Below are 27566 nucleotides of genomic sequence, written 5' to 3'. Positions count from 1 at the left end.
AACTGTGAATAACATTTCATTTCATTCCATTAATTAGCAGGGCAGAACAATAAAACAGCCAAACTAGACCAATCTAATTTCTTCAGCCTTTTAATATTTCAGTAAAAAACAAAACACCAGTTTCAATAGTTTGAATAATTTAAGTTATTAACTTTGCAGTTTGCATAAGTAGGTAATCAACTAGTCCATGGAGCACCAATGAGGTTACAAAAAATAATCATGAGACAACAATATTAACACAATTTGTATAGCACCTTTTATACAAAGCTTAAAGTATTACAATAAATACCAAATACTTCACATATGTACCACTTACCACAATAATAAAATACGTATTAGGCTAATAATAAAATGCACAACAAAATGAACAATAAATAAATAAAGTGAGAAACTATACATATTTCAGAAAAAAAAATCCTTTTTAAAAGCTAAAAAATAAATAAATAACGTTAAGAGTTTGTACATACCGTAAGCTACAGTATCGAAGCACACATACAGAGTAAATGGCGCTGCCATTGCTATTACCGTATAAACATATTAAAACTCATTGAGCGTCGATCTGAAAACGTCACCATTTGCGTCAGGGTGAATAATGTCAAATATTGAGTCTTTCTCCAAGTGCACACCCATTGTTTCCCTCCCATATACACCACCCTCCATCCCTCTATGTCACAATGTTTTCGTCGTCACATCGGTCCATGAGGAATGTCGGGTCTGTATGGTTTAAAAATAGCCCCATCTCATCTTCAGCCTGACACGCTGCTCCAGCGAGGCTCATAGTGGTGCGAGCAGCAGGAATGTGAAGATGGCTACAGATCTGGGAGAGCTACTGGTCCCGTACATGCCCACCATTAGAGTGCCGAGGACAGGAGACAGGGTTTTCAAGAGCGAATGCGCTTTTTCCTACGACTCTCCTGTGAGTATTATGCCAAATACTTCATGCATGAACGTTAAACAACAACTGGCGTCCAGACACGTGGAAACTTAAAGCTGTGTATAGCGCGTAAGAGAGATTGGGGATCCTCGCGACCATTCTCCTGCTCAACTTATGTGACAGCCTGCAGAAATAAACAACACACTGGTGTTTACATCTTACAGCGTGGCCAAGTTCCCCTCTTTCAGTTGGCGTTATACGAGATTCAGATGTATAATGATAGCAAACACTGCAAGTCTGGACCATAGACTGTAAAAAAATACTGGACACTGGTTTGTAGGCTACTAGAGAGAATTTCTGTCCACTGTTTTTAAAAGCGTGTCAAAGAAATAATTATTTCCATTCCCACGTTCTTATGCATTCGGCACTTCCCATCCTCGTTGGACATCTCATTGTGTTACTTGTTGATGCCAGACTGTTTATTGTGATATCTCATTGATACCAAGAGACAAACAACTGTTATGTAGCATGAATGTGAAAATTGGGATTTCCTAAATCTATACTAAGCAGTTAGCAGCCATGACCTATAAAAATAATTCAGGTCAACCGTCAATGTGGGTTCTCTGTCCACAAATCATGTATAATACTATATGTTTTTGCGATCAGTTATGGGAACTTTTATATAAACGTGGATAAAGTGCACAACTTGCTCCCAGCTGTAAAAGTTTTAAAGGTGACTCAGCTGTTTGGAGTTCATCATGTCAGACTAAAAGACAGGTTATTTTTACACACTATCTGTTCAAGCTCGTGTGTCACCAGGAGCTAGTGACAGGTTTTTCAGTCTGGTGGGCCCTCAACACCCAAACCGACACACAGCCCAGTAACAGTGTTTTGATTCAGATTTACTCAGAGGTGTCTTGTTTGTTTATCCTTTATCGCTATAAGTCTTTAAAAGAATAATTCAGATTTTTTACATTTAGAAGAAACAAAACACTTCTGAAAGAACTTTAATAAATAACATAAATATGTAATTATATAATTATGTGTTTGTTAATAACCAGGTACCACCAAAAGTGGCTGTATATCATGAAACATGGCCAAAATATTATTGCAATATATGCCTGAAGAACATTGTATTACCATATCCAACAACAAATAAAAAGCACTATAATACTTATTGGAACTTTGTTGTTATAGTGTTGAAATGTAAATATTTAGGTAAAAGGCACTATTGTGAGCATTCAGCAATTAAATGTTTATTTATAATTTTACTTTTATGTCCATATTTTGTATTTCCAATAATAGGCTACATCCCATATATTTGGCATGACTATTTAGTGAAGCCCTAGATTGTAAATAGGATGCAGTTTTTTAGATTATGCCCTGCTATGTTGAAGTGTGTCCTCTTTTCATGTATATGTTCCTATGTTTATGATGCTTATGTCTTTGAACGTTCTGCCTTAATCTCGAATGGCAGTTTTATTCACAGTTGTCTGGTAAATCTAAGTAGAACTATGGAGTTGTGCATTATACACCTTATCTTAGCTTAACTAGCTTTATCATTTCTTTTAGGAATCGGAAGGAGGTCTATATGTGTGTTTGAACACATTCCTGGGATTTGGAAGAGAACACGTGGAGAGACATTACCGTAAAACTGGACAGAGTGTGTACATGCACTTAAAACGACATGTAAAACAGGTAAGAGCAGCGACAACTTTTTTTTCAAGCTTATTGTTGGATTGAATTCTTTGCAAATTTGTAAAAGTGTTGTTTTATATTTCATTCTGCACTCCTAAGGAACCTGTTTGTTTTGCTAAGGCATGACTATAAAAGCTCCTTAAATGCCCTAATTGAACAAAGGCCTAATCCTGGTTTAGTCTAAGCTGTGTCTGTGAAACCGGGCTTTAAAGTAGTAGTAAAATGAGGAATCTATATCTAGTACAGGTATATCGTGCAAAACTAGTATGAGGTAGGGGGAACACACATTTACTCATCTGAACATATTACATTTATTTTTCATAGTCCATTTGTCCTTTGTTACTGCTCTCGTAAAAAAAAATACAGTTACTTGTTGTATTTTAAACTTACATTTAATGTCTAAAAATAAATAATTTAGAATTTCTCGTAGCAACTCACTCTTCTGTTTACCAGATGGGTTTTGTCCACACACCAATGCATTATTCACAGCTATAAACTGACGTGACTTGCGGATGTTTTCCGTCCACAGTGCGCAGATGCAATTCATCTATAATCAAATTAGTTAGTTGTTAATTAAGTCCTATCTTTTGATTTTCCTCTTATGTTATGTGAACATCCTCTAGTTTTAAGATTTGCCATACCACAGTACTTTCAAAAGGTGTAAAAATTCAATTTAGCAAAGATTGATGACATCTGATGACTGATGATAGATTTAGAAAGCAGTTTAGAGTTTTGAGGTGATTATACCCAACAGGTCTTGAGAGCAGAGAGGTAGGTAGGTAGTTTTATTTCATACCCGCAGGTAAAATTGTATTACAGATAAAAAAAGTCTTCGGTCATCCACATAAAAAACATAAGAATATACAACTATTTCACGTACAAATAGACAAATAGACTTCATGACAGACTGCGCCATAACACATACATATCCTCTATTCATATCAACTGTCAAGTGCTAAAACTTCTCTCTTATTATTTAAGAATTCAATTGCAGCTGGAACAAAAGTATTCTTATATCGTCTTGTTTTCCATCTCAAAGCCGCAAACCGGCGACCAGACGGAAGTAACTTAAAATCATTCCTTAAGGGATGCGACCGATCACTCAAGACAGCACTTGCTTTCCGATACAGCTGATTTGTGTATATTTTACCTAGGTTCCTTTGATTTACTCCTATTATCCTACTTGCCCATCTTACAATTTGGTTTAAGGAGTTTCTGTTCTTCACTGACAGACTTCCATACCACACCACTATGGAAAAAGACATAAAAGATTAAATAAAAGCGAAATAAAACAAAGTCAACATATGTCTGTCAATGTGAAATTATGCAAGTTTCCTAAGGCTTCTCAAACGTTGATTGTAAGAATGTAAAGGTTTTAGGTGTGATGTTTCTCTTCATAGAGATTTTTAGGAATCTGCTATATTGTAAAAAATGAGATGATCAGTAAGTCATGCCAACTTATGTTTTACATTCATTCATCAAAATAATTTGTATAAGTTATTAGGGATAGGGAGAGTAGGAGATTCAACTTGTTTTTTTTAAGTCAGTTAATATAATCTAAGTTGAAATGACATATACTTAAAATTGTAAGGCAGCAAACTTGAAATTAAGTTTTTTATTGAAATAGATTGATTTTCATTTTATTTTTACAGTGTATTCATAATTTAAATGGTTTTGACATATTGGTTTATAATTGATGAGCCCAGTATACTACTATCCCAGCATGCCTACTGTGCCAACCCTCTTGGGAAATGTCAGGAAGAAAAAGAAACATTAAAGGAATATCTGGGTATTTACAATAAATACAGTATATTTACAGCATCATAGATAACTTAACAACATGTTACATAAACAGGAGATAAATGAACTGTGCTGCATTATTTATAACTATCTATCTCTCTATCTATCTATCTCTCTATCTATCTATCTAATCAATTTTTTTATTTTATGTCACTAAATGTACTAATTGATGGAATGATTTTAAATAATCAGATACTGAGGTATTGTCTCATTTTGAATGTTACCATGGCAGTCGTTCCATATCTTAGCAGTTCTGTTGATTCCCAGCCTGCTCCTATATTGTCCTAATGATGAATGATCAGTTGGTCATTTAGAACAGGATCTTAGTTATTAAAAAAATTTTTGTTAGTTCTAAGTATATTTGGATGTTTTGGTTAAATGCTGCTATTTTCATGTCTGTATCTGTCCAGAAACTGCTGGCCCCCATTCTTGTATCTCTTGTGTTTGCTGTTTTTTACTTGGGGATTACATGAGAAGTGTGTCAACATTAATCATTCAGTAGTCCACTTTACTCCACAATCAAATGATTTTACCTGTAATGTTAAATGTTCTGTAATGCTTTGTACAGAACGATCATTCCCATCTGTAAAGCTTTTTATCCAGAATTGATCACATTTGCAACATGATTCTGTAAGATTTGTTGTTCTATATAGACAGTTTTGCAAATGTAACGTTACACTTCATTACCCATGTTGTTTCTTGATGTTAATTACAGAAAGCCACAGGTGCTGCAGGGGGTGCCATACCAAGACGAAGGAATGGAAAAGTATTTTTAGGTAAGTCTGTTTTGAAGTAAAAAAAAAAAAAAATCCCATACTTAAACTTCTATCTCAAATGAGAGGGCCTGAATAAGCCTTATATTTTTATGTTTAGCAACCCCAGTCATTACTGGCTGGGGCTAAATTTATCTTATTTATTTGTATGTGCAGTTAGTAACCATTCTAAATCTAAAGTGCCACATGCTTGCCCTGGCCTAATCTTCTGCTATGGAGGGTTGGTTTTCAGTGGCCGGCTATGCCTGTCAGCTGCTGTGCCCTATCAACCCCCCAGGCTGACACACTTCTGCCATTGGAGGTGTGACGTAGCAGGTGGGGGACCTGCGGCCTCTTATTCTCATGCGTCGCGTCAATATAAACGCCTGCTTGAGGACGATATGTCAGAAAGGATGCCAGTCATTTTGTAAACCCACAATGCTTTGCCAAACATGTCATTTAGGCCACTCTGACTGTTCTATTAAGGATAATGTCTGGCCTGTCACCAGTGGCTTGGAGCGCAAACTGATGCGATCAGGTGTTTTCTTTAGTTTGTCAGATCTCGTTGCCATGTCTAATGCAGACACAACTATAAGTGTGACATACTCAAACTAATTAAATAACTTTGTTATTCTTTTTTAATGACCAAATTTGCAGTTTGTATGACCTCATTAATAGTTGAGAGAATAGAAATAAAATTTGTTCTCCCTTTACAGGGCTATTTAATGGGGTCCTATTATGCGTTTCCACTTTTTCAACTTTAGCTATTGTGTAATGTTGCTGTTTGAGGATAAAAAAGATCTGTAAGGTTACAAAGTCCAAAGATATTTTATTTAACAGAATCCACTTTTCAAGAACTACAACGAACTGCTCGTTTGGACTACAACTCGATTTTTCCAGATCTTATGAAGTCACAATGTTACTCATTTAAATAATCGCGTCCACGGTATATGCAAAAAGCATATTTTTTGCAGCTTCACAGTGATAACTTAGTGAAAATAATACAACAAAGTTTGTTTCTAGAAGAAAATAGCATCATCGTCCACCTTAAGTAAGGTAGATCAATAATATTGTTGAATAATAAATGTCCCCAACTAAGCGAGCCAAAATCCAAGACAAACAGTGGCAAGGAACCAAAACTCCATCAGTGACAGAATGGAGAAAAAAACCTTGGGAGGAACCAGGGTTAGTCGGGGGCCAGTTCTCCTCTGGCCAATGAGCGAACAGTGTATAATTATGATTCAGGCAGCAAGTCAGATTGGATCAGAACATTTAGAGTATTTATCCAATTCCATCTAGAGAACTCGCAGTTATGGAGGGGCAGAACATTTCGTATTTCGGAAGGAGGTGCTTTATCGAAACATAGACCTAGATGGCGCGTTCGGGAGAGGAGCTGTGATGTAAAATCAAGCTTGAAAACATATTCTAGTACACCCCAAAAACAAAATCAAGGGCATGATAGGACCCCTTTAAGCAAACTACAAAAATATATTTGAAAAGGTTGTTAAAAACCTGAAAAAGACACAATGATAGTTGCAGCCTCTAAAATATAGACTTTCTAAATTCATATACTTTTTAACCTCAAATCTTAATTTTAGGGGTTCAATCAAGGGAACTAAATCAAATGTTTAATCAAAAGACTGAAACACTTCTTTTTTAAAGAAAAGGACTAGATAAACATGAAAAGAAAGCCATTTTGAGTGTGTACATTGTGTGGAGTTTCATCATGTTTATTAATTAATTTTTTGGGGACAGTGTTTTTGGAAAGTGCAGTCATCCCATCAGCTCTCGATTAAATATAACTCTTTCTGCTTCTTTTCCTGAAGATTTAGAGCTTAACCGTGATTTTAATGGAGATGATTATGAGTACGAAGATGAAGCCAAGCTTGTCATATTTCCAGACCACTTTGAGATCCCTTTACCAAATATTGAGGAGTTGCCCGCACTGGTTAGTGAGTGTGTGCTCATGCGCCCTGTATGCCCTGCATGCCAAAGGCCTGATCTGCAGATTCTGCAGGTTTATCCTTCTCATTGTGTGCAGTGATGTCATGTGGTGTTGCAGTAATATGAGTTTTAGTTATCCACTCTCACTTATTATGGATTATTTTGTTATACACTAAAATCTGTTTAAAATAAGTTTATTTCTGATTAGACCCGAATTCTTTGTGATCCATTCATGCCTGAATATACAGCATGTGTTGTGTTTTTATTGATATTTTTGAAATTTGTAAGAGCAAAATGGGTTCTGGGGTCTACACCGTTCAAAAGTTTGGGGTCAGTATGATTTGTATTTTTCTTTAAAGAATACTTTTATTCAGTAAAGATTAAATGTTTTCAGATAAAAGTTTTTTATTCATCAAAGAATCACAGTTTCCACAAAAATATAAAGCAGCACAACTGTTTTCAACATTATTAATAATAAATGTTTCTTGAGCACCAAATTCAGCATATTAAAATGAAGGAATACAGAACATTCAGGTTTGCCATGCAGGAATAAATTACATGCTAAAATATATTAAAATAGAAAACCGTTCACGATGTTCAGTATTAAATCGCCGTTTTATTGTTGTTTTTTTTCTAATAAAATTAGCCTTTGTGAGCATTTGAAACGTATTTCAAAAACATTAAAACATCTTTTCCATCCCCAAATTTTACCAATCTCAAATATTTGAGGATTAACTGGTTGATGTTATATTCTATCAGTACACATGATGCAAGAAGGTTCATGGTGTTATGTTATACTACATAAGTTGTTCATGCAATACATGTCATGAAGTAGCACACAAGTGAACACACATCTTTGTACTTGTAGACACTTGTAATTGCATGGTGTGCGTACTTACTGCTGCTTCCCTTATATTTATTACCTAGAAAATAGTTGCGTTATTTGACCAGGATTTTAGATTTGGTTTTAAATATTTTTAAATCTATTTAGTCATAGTCTGCACCACTTTCCAGCTGGCTGTGGTTTCTTAAGCAGTCATCAAATGCAATATCATATTAAGCAATGGAACAGCTATAATATAATGTTCACATGCCCCTTTAACTTTCAGGTGACAATAGCCTGTGATGCCATCCTCAATGCACAATCTCCATACAAAAAGCAGGAGTCAGATTCATGGGAAGAGGAGATCCAAGTATCTAAACATGCCCGAAGTCTCAGACAGCAGGAGAATGGGGTTCGAATTCCTCCCAGGTTGGTCACATGGAAGCCCAGAGTCATAAGGACTAGCACTCTAGAGTCTGCTGATGCTTACTTCAGGTCACCCTTGAATCTGATATGTCTGCTTCCCCTGCAATAACATCAATAATATCAAAACAAGCTATTGATGTTTATGTTTAGGATAACAGTGTGTTCTGATAAAATCTAGTTTTTGTTTTATGTGAAAATTTCCATTAGGATACTTTAGGATTGGTTCCAATGAGAGAAATCCCAGTACTAATACTGTCATAATTCCCTAGTGATGGGTTTTCAGTGGCCGATACTGATGCTGATATCTGGATATGAGGGTGTCTGATGGCTAATCTAATGTGGTATTTGAAACTAGTACCGTATATTTGTCTAAAAACTTTTGTCTAACAAACGTTTAAATGTGCATTTACCCTTCCCAAGGTTGTTTTAGATTTAAGAACAGATGCAAAACGAATAATTATTTATGTACTATTATAGTATTTATTAATATTTTGAAATAGCTTTTTTATATATTAATTTATAGTTTATATTTTAATTTCAGTTTAAGTTTTAGTAATTTTGATATGTGCTTTTGTCATTTTTAAGTTTAAAAAAATTATTTAGCTTGATTTATTTTTATTTAGTCATTTAAGTGCTTCATTCTAAAAAGAAAATAAGAAATGTTGCTTTGGAAGTTATTCTTGTTAATCTTTCATCTAACATTTATATTTTATTATATTTCAGATTTATTTCTCTTGGCAATTTTTTAAAATAGTTTTAGTATTAGTATAAGTATTAGTTTTAATTCTAGAATTCGTTTTAGTTAACAATAACAACACTGAAGGGGAACTAACACTTTAACCACGCGGAAGATAATCTCAAAATTGCCAAATATCGACAGTCGATTGGTCTAGCCGATTGATGTGTTGGAAATGGTCTCATAATCAGAAACTGTCTTGGTCTACACAAATAGATTACAAATACTCAGTCGATTATAGAGTAACAGCCTCATCACTTTGAGGGCACCTGAAATATGAGGAGTCCCTCTCCTGTTTGTGTCTTGAATATGCTTTATGTCCTATTAGCGGCTGGAAGTGCGCCAAGTGTGAAATGAGAGAAAACCTGTGGCTAAACCTGACGGATGGCTCTGTCCTCTGTGGGAAATGGTTCTTTGATGGGAGCGGAGGGAACGGACATGCCCTTGAGCATTACAAAGAAACCAACTTCCCCCTGGCAGTTAAACTCAACACAATCACCCCAGATGGAGCAGGCAAGTGTCTCTCCATGACAGGTTTTTCATGTGTCACACAGTCTTCCAGGAAATATGGTGGCCTGCATGTATAACACACAACAATTGCAAGCTCAAACTTAATTTGGACAAAAAAAAGAGTTTTTTGTTCATAGAAGGTTTTACAGATGTTTCGGTTCCATTCTCTCTTTTGCAGATGTTTATTCCTTCGACGAAGAAGAAGCGGTGGTTGATCCTCACATATCAGAACATTTGTTACACTTCGGAATAGATATGCTGCAAATGCAAAGGGTATGTTTCTTTTTTTCTTTCACACTTTATTCATACATTTCTCTATATTTTATCATGCAGTCAATCATTCATTTATTATAAATATCTAATACTGAAAATATTTTACAAATATTTATAATATTTAATTATTTTCATGGTATTAATGGGTATACCCATTAATATGGTATTTTCATGGTATAAATGAAAATGTATAGCTTCATTTATATTGTAGGAAGGGAATCATCATATTTGTGGGTCTGTTGCATCAAATAGGTTGAAAGCCCCTGTTCTAAACAAGTTAATTACTTAAGCAAAGACAAGCAACCCTGCCTTCTTCCAACCTCTTCAAATGTCTGTCTATCCCTCTCAGACAGAGAATGGTCATCATACAGACAACCACGTGCAGCTGCGTGTGAGTGACTGGGAAGTGATTCAGGAGGCTGGTCTAAAGCTAAAGCCCGTCTATGGCTCAGGATATACGGGCATCAAAAACCTGGGCAACAGCTGCTACCTGAGCACCACTATGCAAGTGCTTTTCAGTATTCCAGAGTTCCAGAGAGCGTGAGTACTTCATAGACCTCAATGGTCCAATACATTCTACATACTCTTCTACATTCTCCTCCCATTGTCATTGGATCTGTTTGAATGCTATCACACTTAGGGCCAGATTTACTAAACAGGGCAAATTAGCGTGATAGCATAATTCCAATAAAGCACCGATGGAAGTGGAAAGTTCTGCACAATATCTACTGACGACGGGCAAATTAATGACCGACTCATTCTACCAAGAGCAACGCAAATTAGCGTTTGGTTTAAGACATGCTTTTTTGGGCAGTAAATAATGGTACAAATCCGAGTAAATTGACCAGCGCAAACCTTAGTAAATCACCTTGCTTGATTCATTTAAATACTCTCCTCCCATACGTTTTGCTTCTGAAAGGGAAACTCCTACAAATGCATATTTAGTAAATCCTGACATTAGTTTTTTAATGCCAAAAGAGGGTTTGCGCTGGAGCAAGCTGTTAGTAAATCTGTTAGTAATCTGTGCCGTCTTAAAGTTTGTTTGCTGTTTTTTCTTTTATGTGATGATTTTGATTCAATGCCAGGTTCTTTACCCAGTCAATATAATAAGCAGGTTTAACAGTGAGAAATTATTTTGTATATTGTAGGTATGTTGGGAACCTACAGAGAATATTTGACTACTCGCCCCTTGATCCAAGCCAGGATTTCAACACACAGATGTAGGTGTTTTTTGTCATTGAATGTTAATATCATGTTACATTTTATCTTGTTTTTTTATTTCTGAAATTCAAATTACTTCTTATTCTTGTATAAAATAATGCAATGCAATTGTATACATATCTTTACTGCTGGCTGCAAGTGCATTGTTTGACATCTTTCCTCAAGCGTGTGTCATTTAGACATGGTATTTAAATTGGAATGTTTGTTTTCTTATTTTTCTAGTGCAAAACTTGGTCATGGACTTCTCTCAGGCCAGTACTCAAAACCTCCAATGAAATCAGAAGTAATTGAACAGGTGATGAAAGAAGAATACAAGGTATTTGACTTGGTCTGTCTTGATGATATTTGGCTCGATTAGGTTTGCATAACTGTGCCAGTTGCAGTCCTTTGCCTGCCTCCTTATCCAGCGACCTAATGAGAGTCAGGCAACCTTAAGGTACATTCATACTGACAATTATTTGCAGTGACCCGAGGTCATTCATTGGCAGTTTCAGGTGACAAAAATAAAAAATAAATCATACAACAAAGCTGAGCAGAGTTTAATTTTATGCAAATGAGTAGAAACACAATGCGGCATCTACCAATAATAGAGCAGAAATTGTGAATGTACCTTGGGTATGCTTGTATGGCTTGTTTAAAGGGGTGGTATAATGCCCTACAGATATTTTATTATAGCTTGTTAAAATTGTTCTCAGCACAGGGGCTACAAGAGCTTGTGTCCTTTTACCTCACACAGACATGCACTGAAAATGTCAATGTTTATGTTCAAACCGGAGTCAGACAATAATGGGGAGACTCAAGAAGAAGTGATAACATGTAGAATGCAACAGGACATTTCTGAATGGTTAGTTGATGATTTTAGCACATAGCTTATGTGTAGTTATCTTCTAGTCATTTATTAGCATATTCTGCCATTACAATCGGACTATAAATCATGACAAATAAATCGTGTTCCGGGGGTGGGATTTATGTACATTTTAGGGTTAGTGATATCACTAACCCTGGAGGAATGTTGTGTAGTCCCTACCAGCCGTTTGCTGTAGTCCTTAAAAAAACGATTTCTTTGAAAGCAAATATCTTCCTTTGCTTTGAACTTTGAGCTTCGTAACTTTGCAGATGTTGTTTATGCTCAAACAGCAACATTACACACTAACTAAAGTTCGAAAAGTGAAATCCTAATCAACCGCCCCTTTAATTGTTTGTTTGAGAGGAGCCACAATATCAGATATTAACTATTTTATCCCAACAGTTATCAATATTCTTTAGCTATTGTTTTGGTTGCCCTCATTTTCTGTGTGTTTTTGCCTTTATTCTAAATGACTAAATTGTAGTCATTTGGAAGTTCCACTGAATTTCTACCGAATTGTAAATGTGTTTCCTTAATAATATACCTTTCTCGTTCAAATAATAAAATAAACATGGACTGTTTATTTTATTTTCATGCTATATGAAACAAACAAAAATGCTGCATGCTATTTCCCTAAAGTACAGCTTTGTGGCCTTTTAAGAATGTTTAAGAACGTCCTGCTGTAAACCTGCTTTCTTAATAGGATTTCTGATGGCATTTTAAAGTGCATTTGGTGACCCTGAGCCTAGATGTGTCATGTTGTTTTCCTCTGTAGCAGCTGCAAAGAGGGATTTCACTTAAGATGTTCAAAGCGCTGGTCAGTAAAGGACATCCAGAGTTTTCCTCAAACCGGCAACAAGACGCTCACGAATTCTTCCTGCATTTAATTAACCTGGTGGAGGTACGAACGTGTTTTTATCTTATGTGACTGTTTTGTGGAAACGTAATGTTACCTTGATTATAATGACGTCATGTTTTAAAAGGATAGTTCACCCAAAAATTAAAATTCTATATTATCACCCTCATGTCACTCTAAACCTATTTGACTTTCTTTAGATGTTGATAAATTACTTTAATTTGATGGAAAAAGAGCAGCTTGAACATTTTTCTAGACTAATCATTTTGTGTTCCATACAAGAAAGAAAATCATATGGGTTTGGAACGACAGAAGAGATTGTCGTTTTTAGGTGAAATATATCTTTGAATAATTTATGTAAAAAATAATTTGAGAGACACAAGGGTTTCTAGGGATTGGCCAAATTTTCCCCAGACGTGTTTGTAGACGTTGAGTCTTGTCAGGAGGCTCTGGTTTCAGGAGACACATTGGACTGTACTCTCTCTACCCCTCTGCTGGCAGACACACACTTGAAGTGACTTTCTCAACGGAGTTAAATTTAGATACCCCTATCAGTTACACAGATAATGCTTCCTGTTACCCTCCCCACTTGGTCTATGTCCAGAATGAAAGCCATTGCCTTCTCTGACACTTTTCTGTGACTTAAAAAACAAACAACAGCAGGAGCCACGCTGTTAGACTTTTACAATGTGAGATATACTAATTAAGTCAACAAGAAACAGTTCCCAACTAATTTTACATTATACAATGTAACACACTTATTATTTGAATGGATCATGCAAAATGGCTTCTATATGACAGGTGGTGGGAGGGGAGGGGTTGGAAAATATAAGTGCTTGTTGACATCAGCTGAAATGGAAAGTAAATTCAGAGGGTTAGCAAGTTATTAGGTAGCATTCACACTGATAGCAATTTGTTTTTGACCAGAATGATGCTGCGATATAAGCAACATCATGATCATTGGTGATGTGACAAAGTTGCAAATACACTACTGTTCAATAGGTTTGGGGTTTTAAAAAGATTTTCTAATGTTTTTGAAAGAAGTCATGCTCACCAAGGATTTTTTTTTTTTAAATATTAAAAATAGAATATTATTACATTTTAAAGACATTCTATTTTAATGGTAAAGCTGAACTGTCAGCATCATTAATTTACTCCAGTCAGTGTCACATGATCCTTCAGAAATCATTATAATATGCTGATTGATACAACTAATCAAGGCCTAATCTTTGCTGACATTTGCTTTGGTCCTGACTGTGCTCATAAACCAAGAGGGTCAACCTCATAAAACCAAGACAGAGCTATAGTTCCTTGAAATGTTTAGTGCTCAGAAATGTCGACTGGTTTATTTGTAGCTGCCCTCAGCTGTGCCTTGTATGAAATAGCATAAGGCCTGTGAACAGTGAGGGGACTTTACAGTGCATTTCTACTTCCTCAGCAGGTTTGTTCTCTGGTATCTCAGACTTGATAGAGGAGGGCTGGTATATTTCTGTATGGCCTCAGAATAGCGAAACCTCTGAAGGATGACCTCGTTGATCTTAATTACGGACTAACTCTGTACTGTCCCTAAAGATGCCTGAATTTAAATAGAAAGTTGATTTGTTTACCATTCGGTTTGAAGAACGATAAATCATATGACCATTATTGTTTTTAAGTCATTAGTTTGCTTGGTAAATTACCAATAAAAGTTCTCAGTGCTGCAACAGAACTTTTGGTCCCATTTTATAAGTCGTCTCTCTAAATACTATGTACTAACATTTGACTGAATAATTTGATACAATGCACATATTGTGTACATGTATTTTTTTACATTGTACTTATACTTGATTGTAATTACAGCTGTAATTAATTTCTGTAATTAGCCTTAAAGTAGCACTCAGTAAGATCGGGATTTCTTTGTTGTATCCTCGCGTTTTGCTCGGAGGTTTCTCTCTAGAGCTCCCCCCGCAGCTTCGGAATAGATATTTGACAACAACTGTTAAAAACTCGCTGGCTATTCTCAGACACTAGAGGCTTAGTAGATCAACGACATCAAAGCAGATGGGAAACTCTTTGCAACGTCGTCTTCATTCGGGTTCCAACAGCGTGAGGGAGCGCAATAATGACAGCATTATAGCAGATTTCTTTTTGCAGTAAAGCAATTCTTTACCTCGCGAGACTTGGGATCACACGATACTTCCAGACGAAGAGGCCGGCGGGCCGCCAGCCCAAAGTTGCAAACGCTGTTTTTCCACTCACGGGCACCAGGGGGGTGCGAAACCACCACCATTCAACCCAAAATAAGTAATATAACCATTCCAGTGACTCCGAAGTTAATCAGTTAAGGTAAAAAAGTTACTTAGTTCACCTTTAATCGGTCACGGTTAGCTTAGATAGGAAGACGCAGACTAGCAGATTAAGATCAATATACATCTGTTTTAATGAAAGTTCTCCAAGCGGGAAGACGGGCAGGATAAACACAACCATACATAACGGAGATTTGACAAAGACAAAGATGATGGTAATTAATAGAACACAGGTGATACAGATGAACTAATGATGGTAACCAGGGAGACAGACTAGTGGCGGGAAACTGAAGAAAGGAACATGTGACAAATGACAATTAACTGAAAAGTCCATGAACAGTGGTGACAATCTATAATTACACTGTTGACCCTTCACTTACCCCTTAACCAACCCTTAAACCTACACACACCACCAAACCTGTCCCTAACCTTACACGTATCCCACCTCAATTTCAGCAAAAGTATTTTGCATACACAATAGGTACACTGTACCTAACATTTAAGTACATAGTACTTAGACCACCTAATATGAAGTGTGACCAAAATGTTTGGTATTTTGCCTTTAATGAACCTTAAAAAGTAGACAGGAAAGTTAAAGAGAAAGGGCGAATGGGAACAGGCCATATTTCCATGAGCACTACAAAAACGTTCTATAGGCTATATTATGTTTTGCCATTTTCAGAGGAACAATTCAGGCTCAGAGAACCCCAGCGATGTGTTTCGCTTCATAGTTGAGGAGCGAGTGCAGTGCTGTCAGACACAGAAGGTGCGGTACACACAGCGAGTGGACTACCTTATGCAGCTTCCTACACCCCTGGAGGCTGCCAGCAACAGAGGTAATACCTTCTACAACTGATTCTTTGAACATTGCTCCTGCACTACAGTTTAAAGGTTCAGGTATTACGTTAAAGAGCTATTTCTACCTGATCTGACTCTAAAAAACGAATAAAACCTAATATAGTTATGTGATTGATTTATAATAAATGATGAATAAATAAATAAATAATAAATTGAATAAAAATGTATTTGTTTTTAAGTTTAATGTTGTTATATGAATCCAATGTGCAGGTAGACATATTTGTATTTTATTTGCATGTGGTTTTGTCGTTTGTACAGAAGAGCTAATAACATATGAGAGTAAGCGGATGGAAGCTGAGGAGAACATGCGGCCCCCCCCAGAGCCGGTGAGAGCCCGAATCCCCTTCACTGCCTGTCTGCAAGCCTTCACTGAGCCTGAGAATGTTCCAGACTTCTGGAGCTCTGCGCTGCAAGCCAAGTCGGCTGGAGTGAAGTAAGCAGGCTTCTGGTTTTAAGACCTTCGAATGACTTGCAAAACATTCTGCACAATTTAGAAGAATATCATGGGGTTTATATTGACAATAATCTTATACTGTATGCGTTATTTAATTATAATATACATTATTATTTTCCTAATTATATATATATATATATATATATATACACACACACACACACACACACACACACACACACACACACACACACACACACAATATTTTCTTAATTATATATTTTATGGAATATGCAGTGTAGCAATGTTAGTTAACCTTAGTGAAAGTTATGCTCTGTAAGACTGTATCTTTCTTTTTTCCTCAGGACTTCTCGTTTCACATCTTTCCCTGAGTACATGGTTGTGCAGATAAAGAAGTTCACATTTGGTGTTGATTGGGTGCCCAAAAAGTTAGGTGTGTAAATTTAAGTGGTCTTGATTTTATTTTGTATTTTGTATTTTACATTGTTGTAAAGTAACACGTTGCTGGCCAAAGCATGTACGAAATGTTGGATCATTTCTTTTTTAATCCATCCAGCTCCTGTCAAAGCCGATTTATTAATGTCATGTTTTTGTTTGTCATCTGTGTCTGCCTATCACATGCTCTCTTGTGCAATTCAAACCATCACATGTCGTGCATGTTGAGCAATGCATCTTGATTGCTTGCATCAAAAGACTATCAGTTTGCAAGGTGTTATGTTTGCTTTAGCAGAGGCTTTTCCCTTGTCCAGTAGAGGGTACTGTAACACTGTTTTTCTACATGAGACATTTTGGGATCAGAGAATGTTTGAGGTTCTGTGGTGGAGCAAAATGTTGGCAAGACTTTTGGAAAGGAATAATTGCTGAGTCTGTTCTGAGTATATCAACATGCAGTACATATCTTTTTGTCATATATATATATAATTTCCTTAAAATATATATATATATATATATATATATATTTATGTCCTACAGATATTTCTGTAGATGTACCTGATTTCCTGGACTTGAATCGCCTCCGGGCTACAGGCCTACAGGCAGGAGAAGAGGAACTGCCTGACCTTACACCTCCCATTGTCATTCCTGAAGACACCAGAGGTGAGAACCTTTACTTCCATTCAAAATGTTGGGGTCAGTAAAGAGATATATATATATATTATTGTTTTCAGAAAGAAAGTAATTTGTTCAGCAGGGATGCTTTAAATGGATCAAAAGTGACAGTAAAGACTTTTACATTGTTACAAAAAGGTTGTATTTCAAATAAATGTTTTCTGCTAATCAAAGAATCCTGAATTATTTTTATTTTTTTAAAAGCAACTATTTTCAACACTGGTAATAATGTTTCTTGAGCATCAAATCAGCATAATCATATTATATAATGATTTCTGAAGGATCATGTGACACTGAAGACTGGAATAATGATGCTGAAAATTCAGCTTTCCCATCACAGGAATAAATTACATTTGAAAAGAAATCCAAATTTTTAAAAAATTCACGTTATTTTTTTATTTGAAATATTTTGCAATTATTCGTTTTTTACTGTACTTTGATTAAATAAATGCAGCATTGGTAAGCATAAGAGACTTCTTGTGTGTGTGTGTGCGTGCTTGCGTGCGTGCGCTGTATATACATTTTATGCAGTGTAATCAAAACAGTATGCTTTAAATTGCATATTATTCCCTTTTGCTCTGTACTAATTAACTAAGTCTTGTTTTCGCATTCAGGCATTTCAACAAACAACTCTTTGGAATGTAAGTACCACTTCGATTGTAAAAGCGCAAAAATGTATTCCATACATATATAATTGTACACATTATTCAATAAACAATATTAAAAGTTTTAATAAACTTTAATTTACCTCAAATATCTGTATATCTATTATTAGTTGTGGAATGTTGATTTGAAGCAACTATTTTCTTTACCTGTTCCTCAGCTCCAGAAATAGATGAATCATCCGTGATGCAACTGGCAGAGATGGGTTTCCCTCTGGAAGCCTGTCGGAAAGCAGTGTACTACACTGGGAATATGGGGCCAGAAATGGCCTTTAACTGGATAATAGCGCACATGGAAGAGCCAGGTAGGACCTCGTATCTTGTCTGATCCGACACATATTGAACAAAGGCATATCCTTTGTGTCCTCTGCTAATTCCATATAAAAGCATTACCGGTACTTAAAATAATAATACTATAATATATATATATATATTTTAAATATTACATAAATAATATGTAAAACAACAAAATGTTCCATATACAAATGATAAATGATGTACATTCATAATGACCTAAAACTTGCAGCTGAGACAGTATTAAAAGTATGAGATCTTATTTTTTCTGTGGCTCTGGTCACATAGTCTAGTAATCAAGGGAAAAACACTTCATTGACTAAAAGGTTATAGACATTTTGTTGGAACTGAAGTGTGAAGACTGAATCACCTATTTTTACATGCTGCACCGAAAAGAACATTTTGGATATTTAACACAAATGAACTTACTGTTATTTGCATATGAATCACCCCATTTTTTTCAGATGTATTTCAAAGAAAAAAACATTGTCTTATATTCGGAACCATGTGGTATGTCTAACCGCAAATCCTGAAAAGTTGGGAAAATACGATAAAATCAAGAATCTGTGATTTGTTAATTTTCTTTAACCTTTATTTAACTGACAAAAGTATAAAGAAAATATTTTCAAAGTTGTCACTGACAAACTTAAGTGTGTTTTGTAAATATAAACAAATTTTGATGGTTTGATGGCTGCAACACACTCCAAAAAGAAAGGGGCAGAGCCATGTTTTCTTTTAATTATACTTTTTAAATGTTTGGGAATTGAATACAATTTATTTTGAGTTTTGCAAGTGGAATTTTAGCCCAAACTTGCCTGATACAAGTCAGCTGCTCAACGCTCTGTGGTCATCGTTGTCGGCTTCTCCTTTTCATGATGGGCCATACATTTTCAACAAGAGACAGATCTGGAGATCTGGACTGCAGGCAGTCAAGCACATCCACTCTATGGTGTAGAGTCTAGAAACCACTCAGTTTTAGCACGTGCAGAATGAGGCCTGGCATTGTCTTGCTTCCCAGGAAAGATGTCATCTTGATGGCAGTATATGTCTCTGTACAATCCCAATATACGCCTCCACATCAATGGTACCTTCACACACATGCTGCTTGTACTGATGCATCCCCAACCATGACAGATGTTTGCTCTTGCACCTGTTGCTGATGAAAGTCTGGATGGTCCTTTTTTTATTTTTGGGACTCAAAACTCAATGTCCGTTTCCCCCCAAAACAAGCATAAACATGGGCTCATCTGACCACAGCACACATTTTCACAGTGTTTTGGATCATCTGAGAGGCAATGCCATCTGAGGGCTCGAAGGTCACGCACAATCAACAGAGGTCGCCTGCCTTGCCCTACACAGACTGAGATTTCTCTGGATTCCCTGAATCTTTTAACAATATTATGTATAGTAGTTGGTTAAAGACCACATTTTTTGCAATCTTGCATTGGGAAATGTGATTTTTGAATTTTTCTGACAAGTCTCTCTTGAAATTTGGCACAAAGTGGTGAGCCACGAATGACCCATCTTTGCTTGCAAAGACAGAGTCTTTGTTGGATGCTCCTTTTATACTCAAACACGATAATCTCACACATGACCAGTTCACCTGCTAATTGTGGACTGTTTCAATAGAGTTTAACTGGGATATTCTGTAGTCTTTTCGCTTTTATTTTGCCTCTGTCCCAACTTTTTTGGAGTGTATAGCAGCCATCACAATGTGTTTATATTTACAAAATACAATTAATTTGGCCAGTGAAAACATTGGCTTTTTTTAATATATATACTTTTGTCAGTTACATAAAGGTTAAAGAGAAATAAAAAATCACAGGATATTGATTTTATCACAAAATTTTTCACAATGTCCCAACTTTTCTGGATTTTGGGTTGTTTGAAATGAATATATAGTTCATTGCATTTTATTTGTATTTATTTTTCCCAGAACAGACCTGTGATAATATACATACAGTTTCCCTAAAGAAAAAATGTAATGGCCGTCTATGCTGCATTAAAGATAAATAAGCTGCAGAAGTCTGGTGCGCGTTGTGAAGCTCATTATCTGGGTTCCAGCCACAGGGGAATATTTCATGTTTCGAGCATGCCACTTAGATAAATACACGTGATGTAAAGCGTTGCGTACTTTTATTCATGGGGAAATGTTCATGCCAAATGAATTAATCCAAATACAATTTAGATCTAAGTTGCTTTATTTACACAAGAAGTTTACACAAGGTTGTATTTAAAGTCTCTTGCTAGGAACCCTTGTTTATCAGGGCGCTTTTGGCTAGTAAACAGAGTCCTCACACTTCAGCGTCACCTGCAAACTGGGAATTCTTTTCTCCTCGCTTTCCTGCCCCAGTTAAGCAGCCACCTGAGATCACAAACAGACTCAGACATACACACCAGTGGTGTCTCTAGTGGTCCAAACCCCATTAGCTTTACATCTCCTGGACTTTTGTGGCGTACTTCTACTCCACCGCTACAGCTGGGCCTGTTTCTATATAGTCACCACTGACAGGGGTTATTAATAGTGTGTTATACACAGCTTCATACACAGATATTTTTAGTCTTACATAAATTCTTCAGTACTGTGGAGGTGATATAAGGCTAGTCTAAAGAAAACAGAAATCCTAACTTTTATTTTTTTATTTTAAAAAGTCAAACTATTTGGATCTGCTCTGCCTGATTTTATCATTTTTATAAAGTTGATAATTTTAGTCTTTCTATAATTTCTATAATCAGACAATTTATACAGTATTTCTATCATTATTAAACAGACATACCAATTCATACCTTTTATTATAACACTTGTTTGCCTCGACTAATTCAAAAAGTGTGCATGATATGTATAGTGTGCGATTGATTCTAGTCAAAAACATGAAAAAAAACAAGCTTTTGAAGTTATTTAAAGCTTTTTGAGTTTTTTGAAATTAATAAGTTCCCCCAATATCACAGTTTTACTGTTTATATATAGCACATATACAGTAAAGCTGTAATAATGTGAAGAATTATTCCAATTTAAAAGAACTGTTTTATTTTAATGTATTTTAAAATGTAATTTATTTCTGTGATGGCAAAGCTGAATTTTTAGCAGTGATTACTCTTTAGGAGTGACTTCAGTGTCACATGATGCTTCACAAATCATTCTAAATATGAAACCTTTTTCTCAAGAAACATCTCTTATTTTTACTTATTGCAAATACAAATAATTAGTCAAGGCAAAAATTTTACTATAAAATAGAAAACTGGAGGTTGTGATATGTTGTGATTAGATAGCATAGCTAAAGTCCATTGTTAGGCATGTCACACACAGTAGTACCTTTTATACTTCAATAGAATGTTTGTTCATGTAGGACTGAGGCAGGTCAGTTTGTAGTTGCTAGTGGTCATACAGTTTGTTTGTGTGTGTCTGAGCACAGCATTTGATCTTGAACATTAAAGGATTAGTTGCAGACTACAGGGAATGGATTACATGGCTCGTGTTCATTGAATTTCCGGTTTATCTGTGTAATCTCAACAGATAGTTTCATCCTCTGCACATTTGGTGAATAAATCCGCACTCTAGACTGAATGTGAAGTTCTTCTTGAGATACTTTGGATGTACTACATAATGTACTTAGTGTTACATCTAGTCTCTGTGTTGTCTGTGTTCTTATATTTTAAATGTAGTATATGTGTGATATTATACTTGGTTTACACTTACCGGTAATTGTAAGGTGTCCTTGTTACAATGTAATTATATATTTAAGTCCTGAGTAATATTAATTAACAACATGCACTTACTATAGGGTCAGGGTTTGGTTTAGGGTTGGTTGCATATAATTATGCATTATTTACTGTTATTACTATAGTAAGTACATGTAACATGTGTAACAAGGACACTGTAAAACAAAGTGTTACCAAGACTCTTATATCTCTTGTGAAACTTACTTACTGTAGATTTTGCCGAGCCTCTGGCAATTCCCGCTTACATGGAACCAGATCTGCTCAGCCCCAGCCTCCCTACTACCAGTGCGCTGGACAACCAGCCTCCAGAAGAGAGCATCTCCATCCTCACCTCCATGGGCTTCCCCAGACATCACACAATCAAGGCTCTCAAAGCCACAGTGAGTGTCCTGTCTCATTTGCTTCATGGGCATTGGCCCCGAAAAATAATTTGGACACCTAAGCCACACATAAATATATGAATGTCATTGCCTTATGATAAAGTACACCTGTGGTTACTCTGCTAGAACACCTGTGTGAACACATTCATCTTCTAAAAAATATTTTGAGACCAGCTGGTTAAAAGTTATTTCAGAAATGGCTCGAGTTAGTTCTGATAAAAGTGTCCATGTACTTTTTGGGGCCACTGTATAAAGGATGGTACTGATTTGAGTAACATCTCATTTGCTGCACATTTTCAGATGAGATTCTTTGGTAGGAATATAATTATCGTACTCTGTCATGTTACACAGACGCAGCATGTTTTGACATGTCAGAATCCGTTTTGTCACTCGTTGCTCTTCGATTAAGCATGTGACATTAGAGAAGCCACCTCTTCTGTTGAACTACTTGGCTAACCTTCACAACCTTCTCATGTACTGTATGATTTAAAGTTCAATTTTATTTTATTTTTTAAGGAAATTTTATTTGTATTGGTTTGACTTTCTTCAGAGATCATGCTGTTATTTAGTAAAAAAAATTGCTTAACTAAATGTGTGTATATACTGGATAATTCAGAAGTTTAGGGTCAGTACGTTTTTTTTATTTAAAAGAAATGGATAGTATTTTTCAGATTTTTTTTCAGGGTTGTTAGTGCTTATGTTATATAATGTTTAAACATTACTCCTTCACAGCAGGACCTGCTTCTTCTTGAATAATATCTTTCTCTTTATGTTTTAGACAATGTGGTGGTGTTGTTCATGTCTGTGCATGTCTGTGTGTTTAAAAATAGCTTCTCAAGAAGCCAATAATAGCTCGGTAACAAGTGGACGTCTTCAACCTACGTCGTTCACATTTGTCCAGGAAAAGATGAGGGCGTCAGGCCACATTTGCTTTCAGTGCTGGCATTTGCAGTGAATCACGCCACTATTTCAGATTAGTGCCTATGCCTAAATGAGTCTTTTGACCATGCTAGAATGACCTCAGTTAAATCAAGGACTTTCGTCTGGTCTGAGCAATTTAAAAATGTCTCTTTGCCTAAGGATATAATTTCGATGTTCAGTGTTTTCTTGTGAAATTAAAGCTAGTCATGTTTTTTGGTCCAGTTAAGCTGTTAGTAACCTACAAAAATTGGTATGTGTTTTAAGAGCTCCTTTACTCAAGTGATGAAAGTATTTGTCTTTTAGCCTGAAGGCAGTGGTAAAAATGAATTACGGTATCATGAGGTCATATCTTGTCTGTCTTCTACTTCTTGTCTATAGAACAACAACTTGGAGCGAGCTCTTGACTGGATATTCACACACCCAGACTGTGAGGAGGAGAGTGAGGCTATGTCAGACACAGCAGACACAGAGCCGAACGATAACATCTTCTCAAACGCCAATGCTCACAGCGAATCCTCACTGTCTCCAGATCAGGACCTGTCCAGCCCCCGCGTCAGAGACGGACCCGGGCGTAAGTGCTCACTGAATATTGAATTCAACAAACAGAGGGTCAACACATACTAAGGAATACACACATTGTTGGTTAGATGTTTCATTGCTGATGTTGTTGTTTTTCTTTTTTTTCTCAAAGGTTACGAACTGTTTGCCTTCATCAGTCACATGGGAACATCCACAATGTCTGGTCATTATGTGTGTCATATCAAAAAAGAGGGCAGGTATGCTGATTATAATGTGTGTTATTTATGTACACCTTTTCATTTTGTGGATGTTGCAATCAAACATCAAAAGAACAATTGTTTTGTGCGTGTCAACAACAAACAATGATGTACAGTTATAATCGAAATTATTCAACCTCCATTGCAAATCAGGTTTATTGACAAAATTTAGCATTCAGCTGTTTGCAATAAACAAATCAAACAAAAGTAATTGAAATAGCTCAACACAACAAATGTTTCAAGTGGTTTCCCCAAATTCAACTGAAAATTTTACTTTTAATGTCTTCTGCAGTCTCAAAATGATCCAACCCCCTGAATAGAATCCCTCACAACAGCACAAACCTGCGAAACAGGTGTTGTCTCAAGCACACCTGATGCAACTAAACAAGGGATTCATTAGTTAGAGCTAGAACACAAAATATCTAGACTAGCTGGGTTTGTTGAGTGTCACGTTTGACTGCATGTTAGAAATAGAAAAGAAGAATTGTCCAAAAAGTAAAGAGAAGGAACAGGATACAAGAAGATAGCGAAGGCACTGTTCTACTAAGTACTAAAGATGCTTGCCATGAAGAGGTTGAATAATTTTGAGCCTGCAGATATCTTTAAAAGTTGCATTTCAGTTGAATTTGGGGAAACCACTTGAAACATTTGTTGTGTTGAGCTATTTAAATTGCTTTTGTTTGATTTAAGGAAAACACATTTAAATTTGTAAACATTTATAAATCTTAAAATAATTTTAAAAAAAGATAACACAACACTGTACAATAAGTTAACATTAGATAACTAAATTAGTTAGCATGAACTAACAAAGAACAATTTCTAAAGCATTTTTTAATCTTAGTTTGTTCATTTCAACATTTACTAATACATTATTAAAATCAAAAGTTGTATTTGTTAACATTAAAGCACTGTGAACTAACAAACAGTGAACAAATATCTTTTTTAGTAACTCACATTAATAAAGATTAATAAATCCTTTAAATATATATGTATGTGTGTATGGTTAATATATATATATATGGTTTATGAGAACACAAATGTGTAAACCGGTAATGACATTGGGTATTACGATATAAACATGATTCCTATGTCCTCGTAAACCAAATGGCTTAAACGTTTTTTTTTTAAATGCCAGAAGTTTTCTGTGATTTGGGGGTAGGGTTAGTGTAAGGGGATAGAATATACAGTTTGTACAGTATAAAAACCATTACGTCTATGCCTATATATATATATATATATAACACAAACTCTGTTGTTTTTTTCTTTACTTTTCTAGATGGCTGATTTACAATGACCACAAAGTATGTTTGTCAGAGAGACCCCCTAAAGACTTGGGCTACATGTACTTTTACCGGCGCCTGTCAAGCTGCTAGATCTGGACCTTCACAACCTTATGCACAGCCATTTGGCCAGAGAGGTGTGTGGGGCACCACTGACCCTGCTGGAAACTAGGGAAACATTTAAACCTGTGAGACGGAGAGAGAACCTCTCAGACCCTGCCAAGACCCACACAGACACTAATACCACAGCAACGGTCGAGCAGGGAAACAAATGTGTCGTCTGTCTGAGTTTCGTTTATTTGTCCGTCTTGTGTCTGCTTTAAAGGTACATGGGATGCGTGCAATTTTAAGTATGCAGATTATTTTCCTAATATATTCTCAAATTATTTGTTATATTTCTCGTTGAATACTTTAAGCTCATGTGCCAGTATTTTCAAGACGTACTTCTTTTGAAAACAACACGTGCCTGCATTTACAAATGTTATTACTGCCATTTCAGAATCTCAGAATGTACTCACTGCAGTTTCATTTCATGTTATGTAGGTTACCTAGTTGTTAAACAACAATAAAAAGCCTGTCAGAGTAGATTTCAAATAGAGATCATGTTTAGTGGATTTTGATGAAACTGCAATCGATCTGTAACAATGTTATTTCACAAAAATGAATGTTTTGACTCATGCCCATAGAGGAAAAAAAGTTTTTAAAAGGCAAGTTTATTGAAATACTGGACTACGTTCCTTGTTTAATAGGTCTTAGTTTGCTGACAGATATGTGCTAGATATATATTCTAGCATTTGGACTGACATCATTGACAATTTTTTTTTAATGGAATCTATATTTCAGGTTTATTCTCTCCAACAGCAAAAGTTTGTCCAGTTTCCAAACCTTCTGACAGATGTAAACTTTTGTACAATATTATTACATTCAACTTTAGGTCCATGATAGTTTTCAGTCAGTCTGATATCTGACCAGAAAATGCACCAATATCACATATTCATGAAAAGTTCAAAGTGCTTTACTTTGATCGTATCTTAGCAGTTTAAAGACTGGAATGCATTTGAAGTCGTTCCGTTTCTTTTATTTCCAGTATTAAAGAATGTAAAACTATTTTTATCCCGTACTTAAGCAATATGTGATGTCATACTGTATAGAGCAGAATTATATGCAGTGTTATTCATAGAATTATCTCAGATACATGTATGTATTGGTGCTCAGTGTTACCAAATCTTAAGCTCTCAAGCTTTGACATATCTGACAAACTTGGCTCCGCCACCATCACCTTTAACCGATTTCAAACCTTGGACATATCATTTATTTGCTGAAGAAGTGTGTCATTCCTAAACAAAACCAGAATGCGTTCTCTGCAAGTGTTCTTTAAGTTACAGCGTAAGCCTCAGTCTGAAGAGGAGCACTGAAATAAAGTTTAATATTCATTGTTTTGATCTCGCTCAGGCTGAGGTGGGGCCTGTTCATCTCGATTTAATTCAACTGGATGTTGCACAGTCAGTTGTAGATTGTACCGTGTCATGTTTCTTTCTATTGTGCACTTCCTGTTGGGAGGTCCGTGTCCGTTTACCTCGTGTTGTGCATGTCTTTCTTTGGCGTATCCATCTGAGGTTCTCTCACTCTTTCTTACTTTAAATGAATATTCATACCCAGTTCCTCTTACTTCTCTTTTCTTCCTGTTCTCTTTTTTGTCTTTATATTGGGTGTGAAAGTGGATGTTTTACCCCACCTTTCTCAAACATCCCTTGAATTTTTTTTTCTTTCAGAATGTGCACTAAAACTCAGAGATTAGTCAGTTGACATTTTGCAATATATTATTGATTTTTAGCGGGTTCTGTTTTTCATCGAACTGAAGGTTAAGTGGTACGTTTTTATTGTTGAAAATTTTCGTTCTTTTTTTTTTTTGCAAAAAATGTGTGCCCCAATTCTCTAGTTACAAACTTGCCCACTTGTTTGTTATAAGTTTTTTTTAATGGTTTTTCTGATCCATATATTGTTTAGAAACACACAGACATGGCAAATGTGGGAATCCTCATTCAAATATCTGTTCAAACATACTTGTGACTCGATGTTTGGATTGTTCAATAAAATCCATAATTGTT

The 27566-nt window shown here is 35.8% G+C and overlaps 1 protein-coding gene across 2 annotated transcripts; it reads left to right on the top strand.

The window, feature by feature from the left end:
• The first annotated feature begins 678 nt into the window (after nt 1-678).
• On the top strand, nt 679-27566 carry usp13 (ubiquitin specific peptidase 13). 2 transcript variants are annotated; one of them, XM_079628416.1, is made up of 21 exons: nt 679-916; nt 2447-2572; nt 5088-5148; nt 6951-7072; nt 8178-8320; nt 9382-9566; nt 9742-9836; nt 10186-10376; nt 10985-11056; nt 11280-11373; nt 12680-12805; nt 15728-15881; nt 16162-16336; nt 16663-16751; nt 17291-17413; nt 18040-18066; nt 18249-18392; nt 22315-22481; nt 23781-23973; nt 24094-24178; nt 25455-27566. In XM_079628416.1, the coding sequence occupies exons 1-21, from the start codon at nt 806-808 to the stop codon at nt 25549-25551; spliced, it is 2580 nt and encodes an 859-aa protein (XP_079484542.1). In that variant the 5' UTR covers nt 679-805; the 3' UTR covers nt 25552-27566. The 2 variants fall into 2 exon arrangements, with proteins under 2 accessions (XP_079484542.1, XP_079484543.1); XM_079628417.1 differs by having other exon boundaries at nt 683-916; nt 11280-11352.

The sequence above is a fragment of the Phoxinus phoxinus genome (genome assembly GCF_949152265.1).
Source record: "Phoxinus phoxinus genome assembly, chromosome: 11".
In the NCBI taxonomy this organism is placed as follows: domain Eukaryota; kingdom Metazoa; phylum Chordata; class Actinopteri; order Cypriniformes; family Leuciscidae; genus Phoxinus; species Phoxinus phoxinus.
This window is presented reverse-complemented; position numbering and strand designations above follow the sequence as displayed.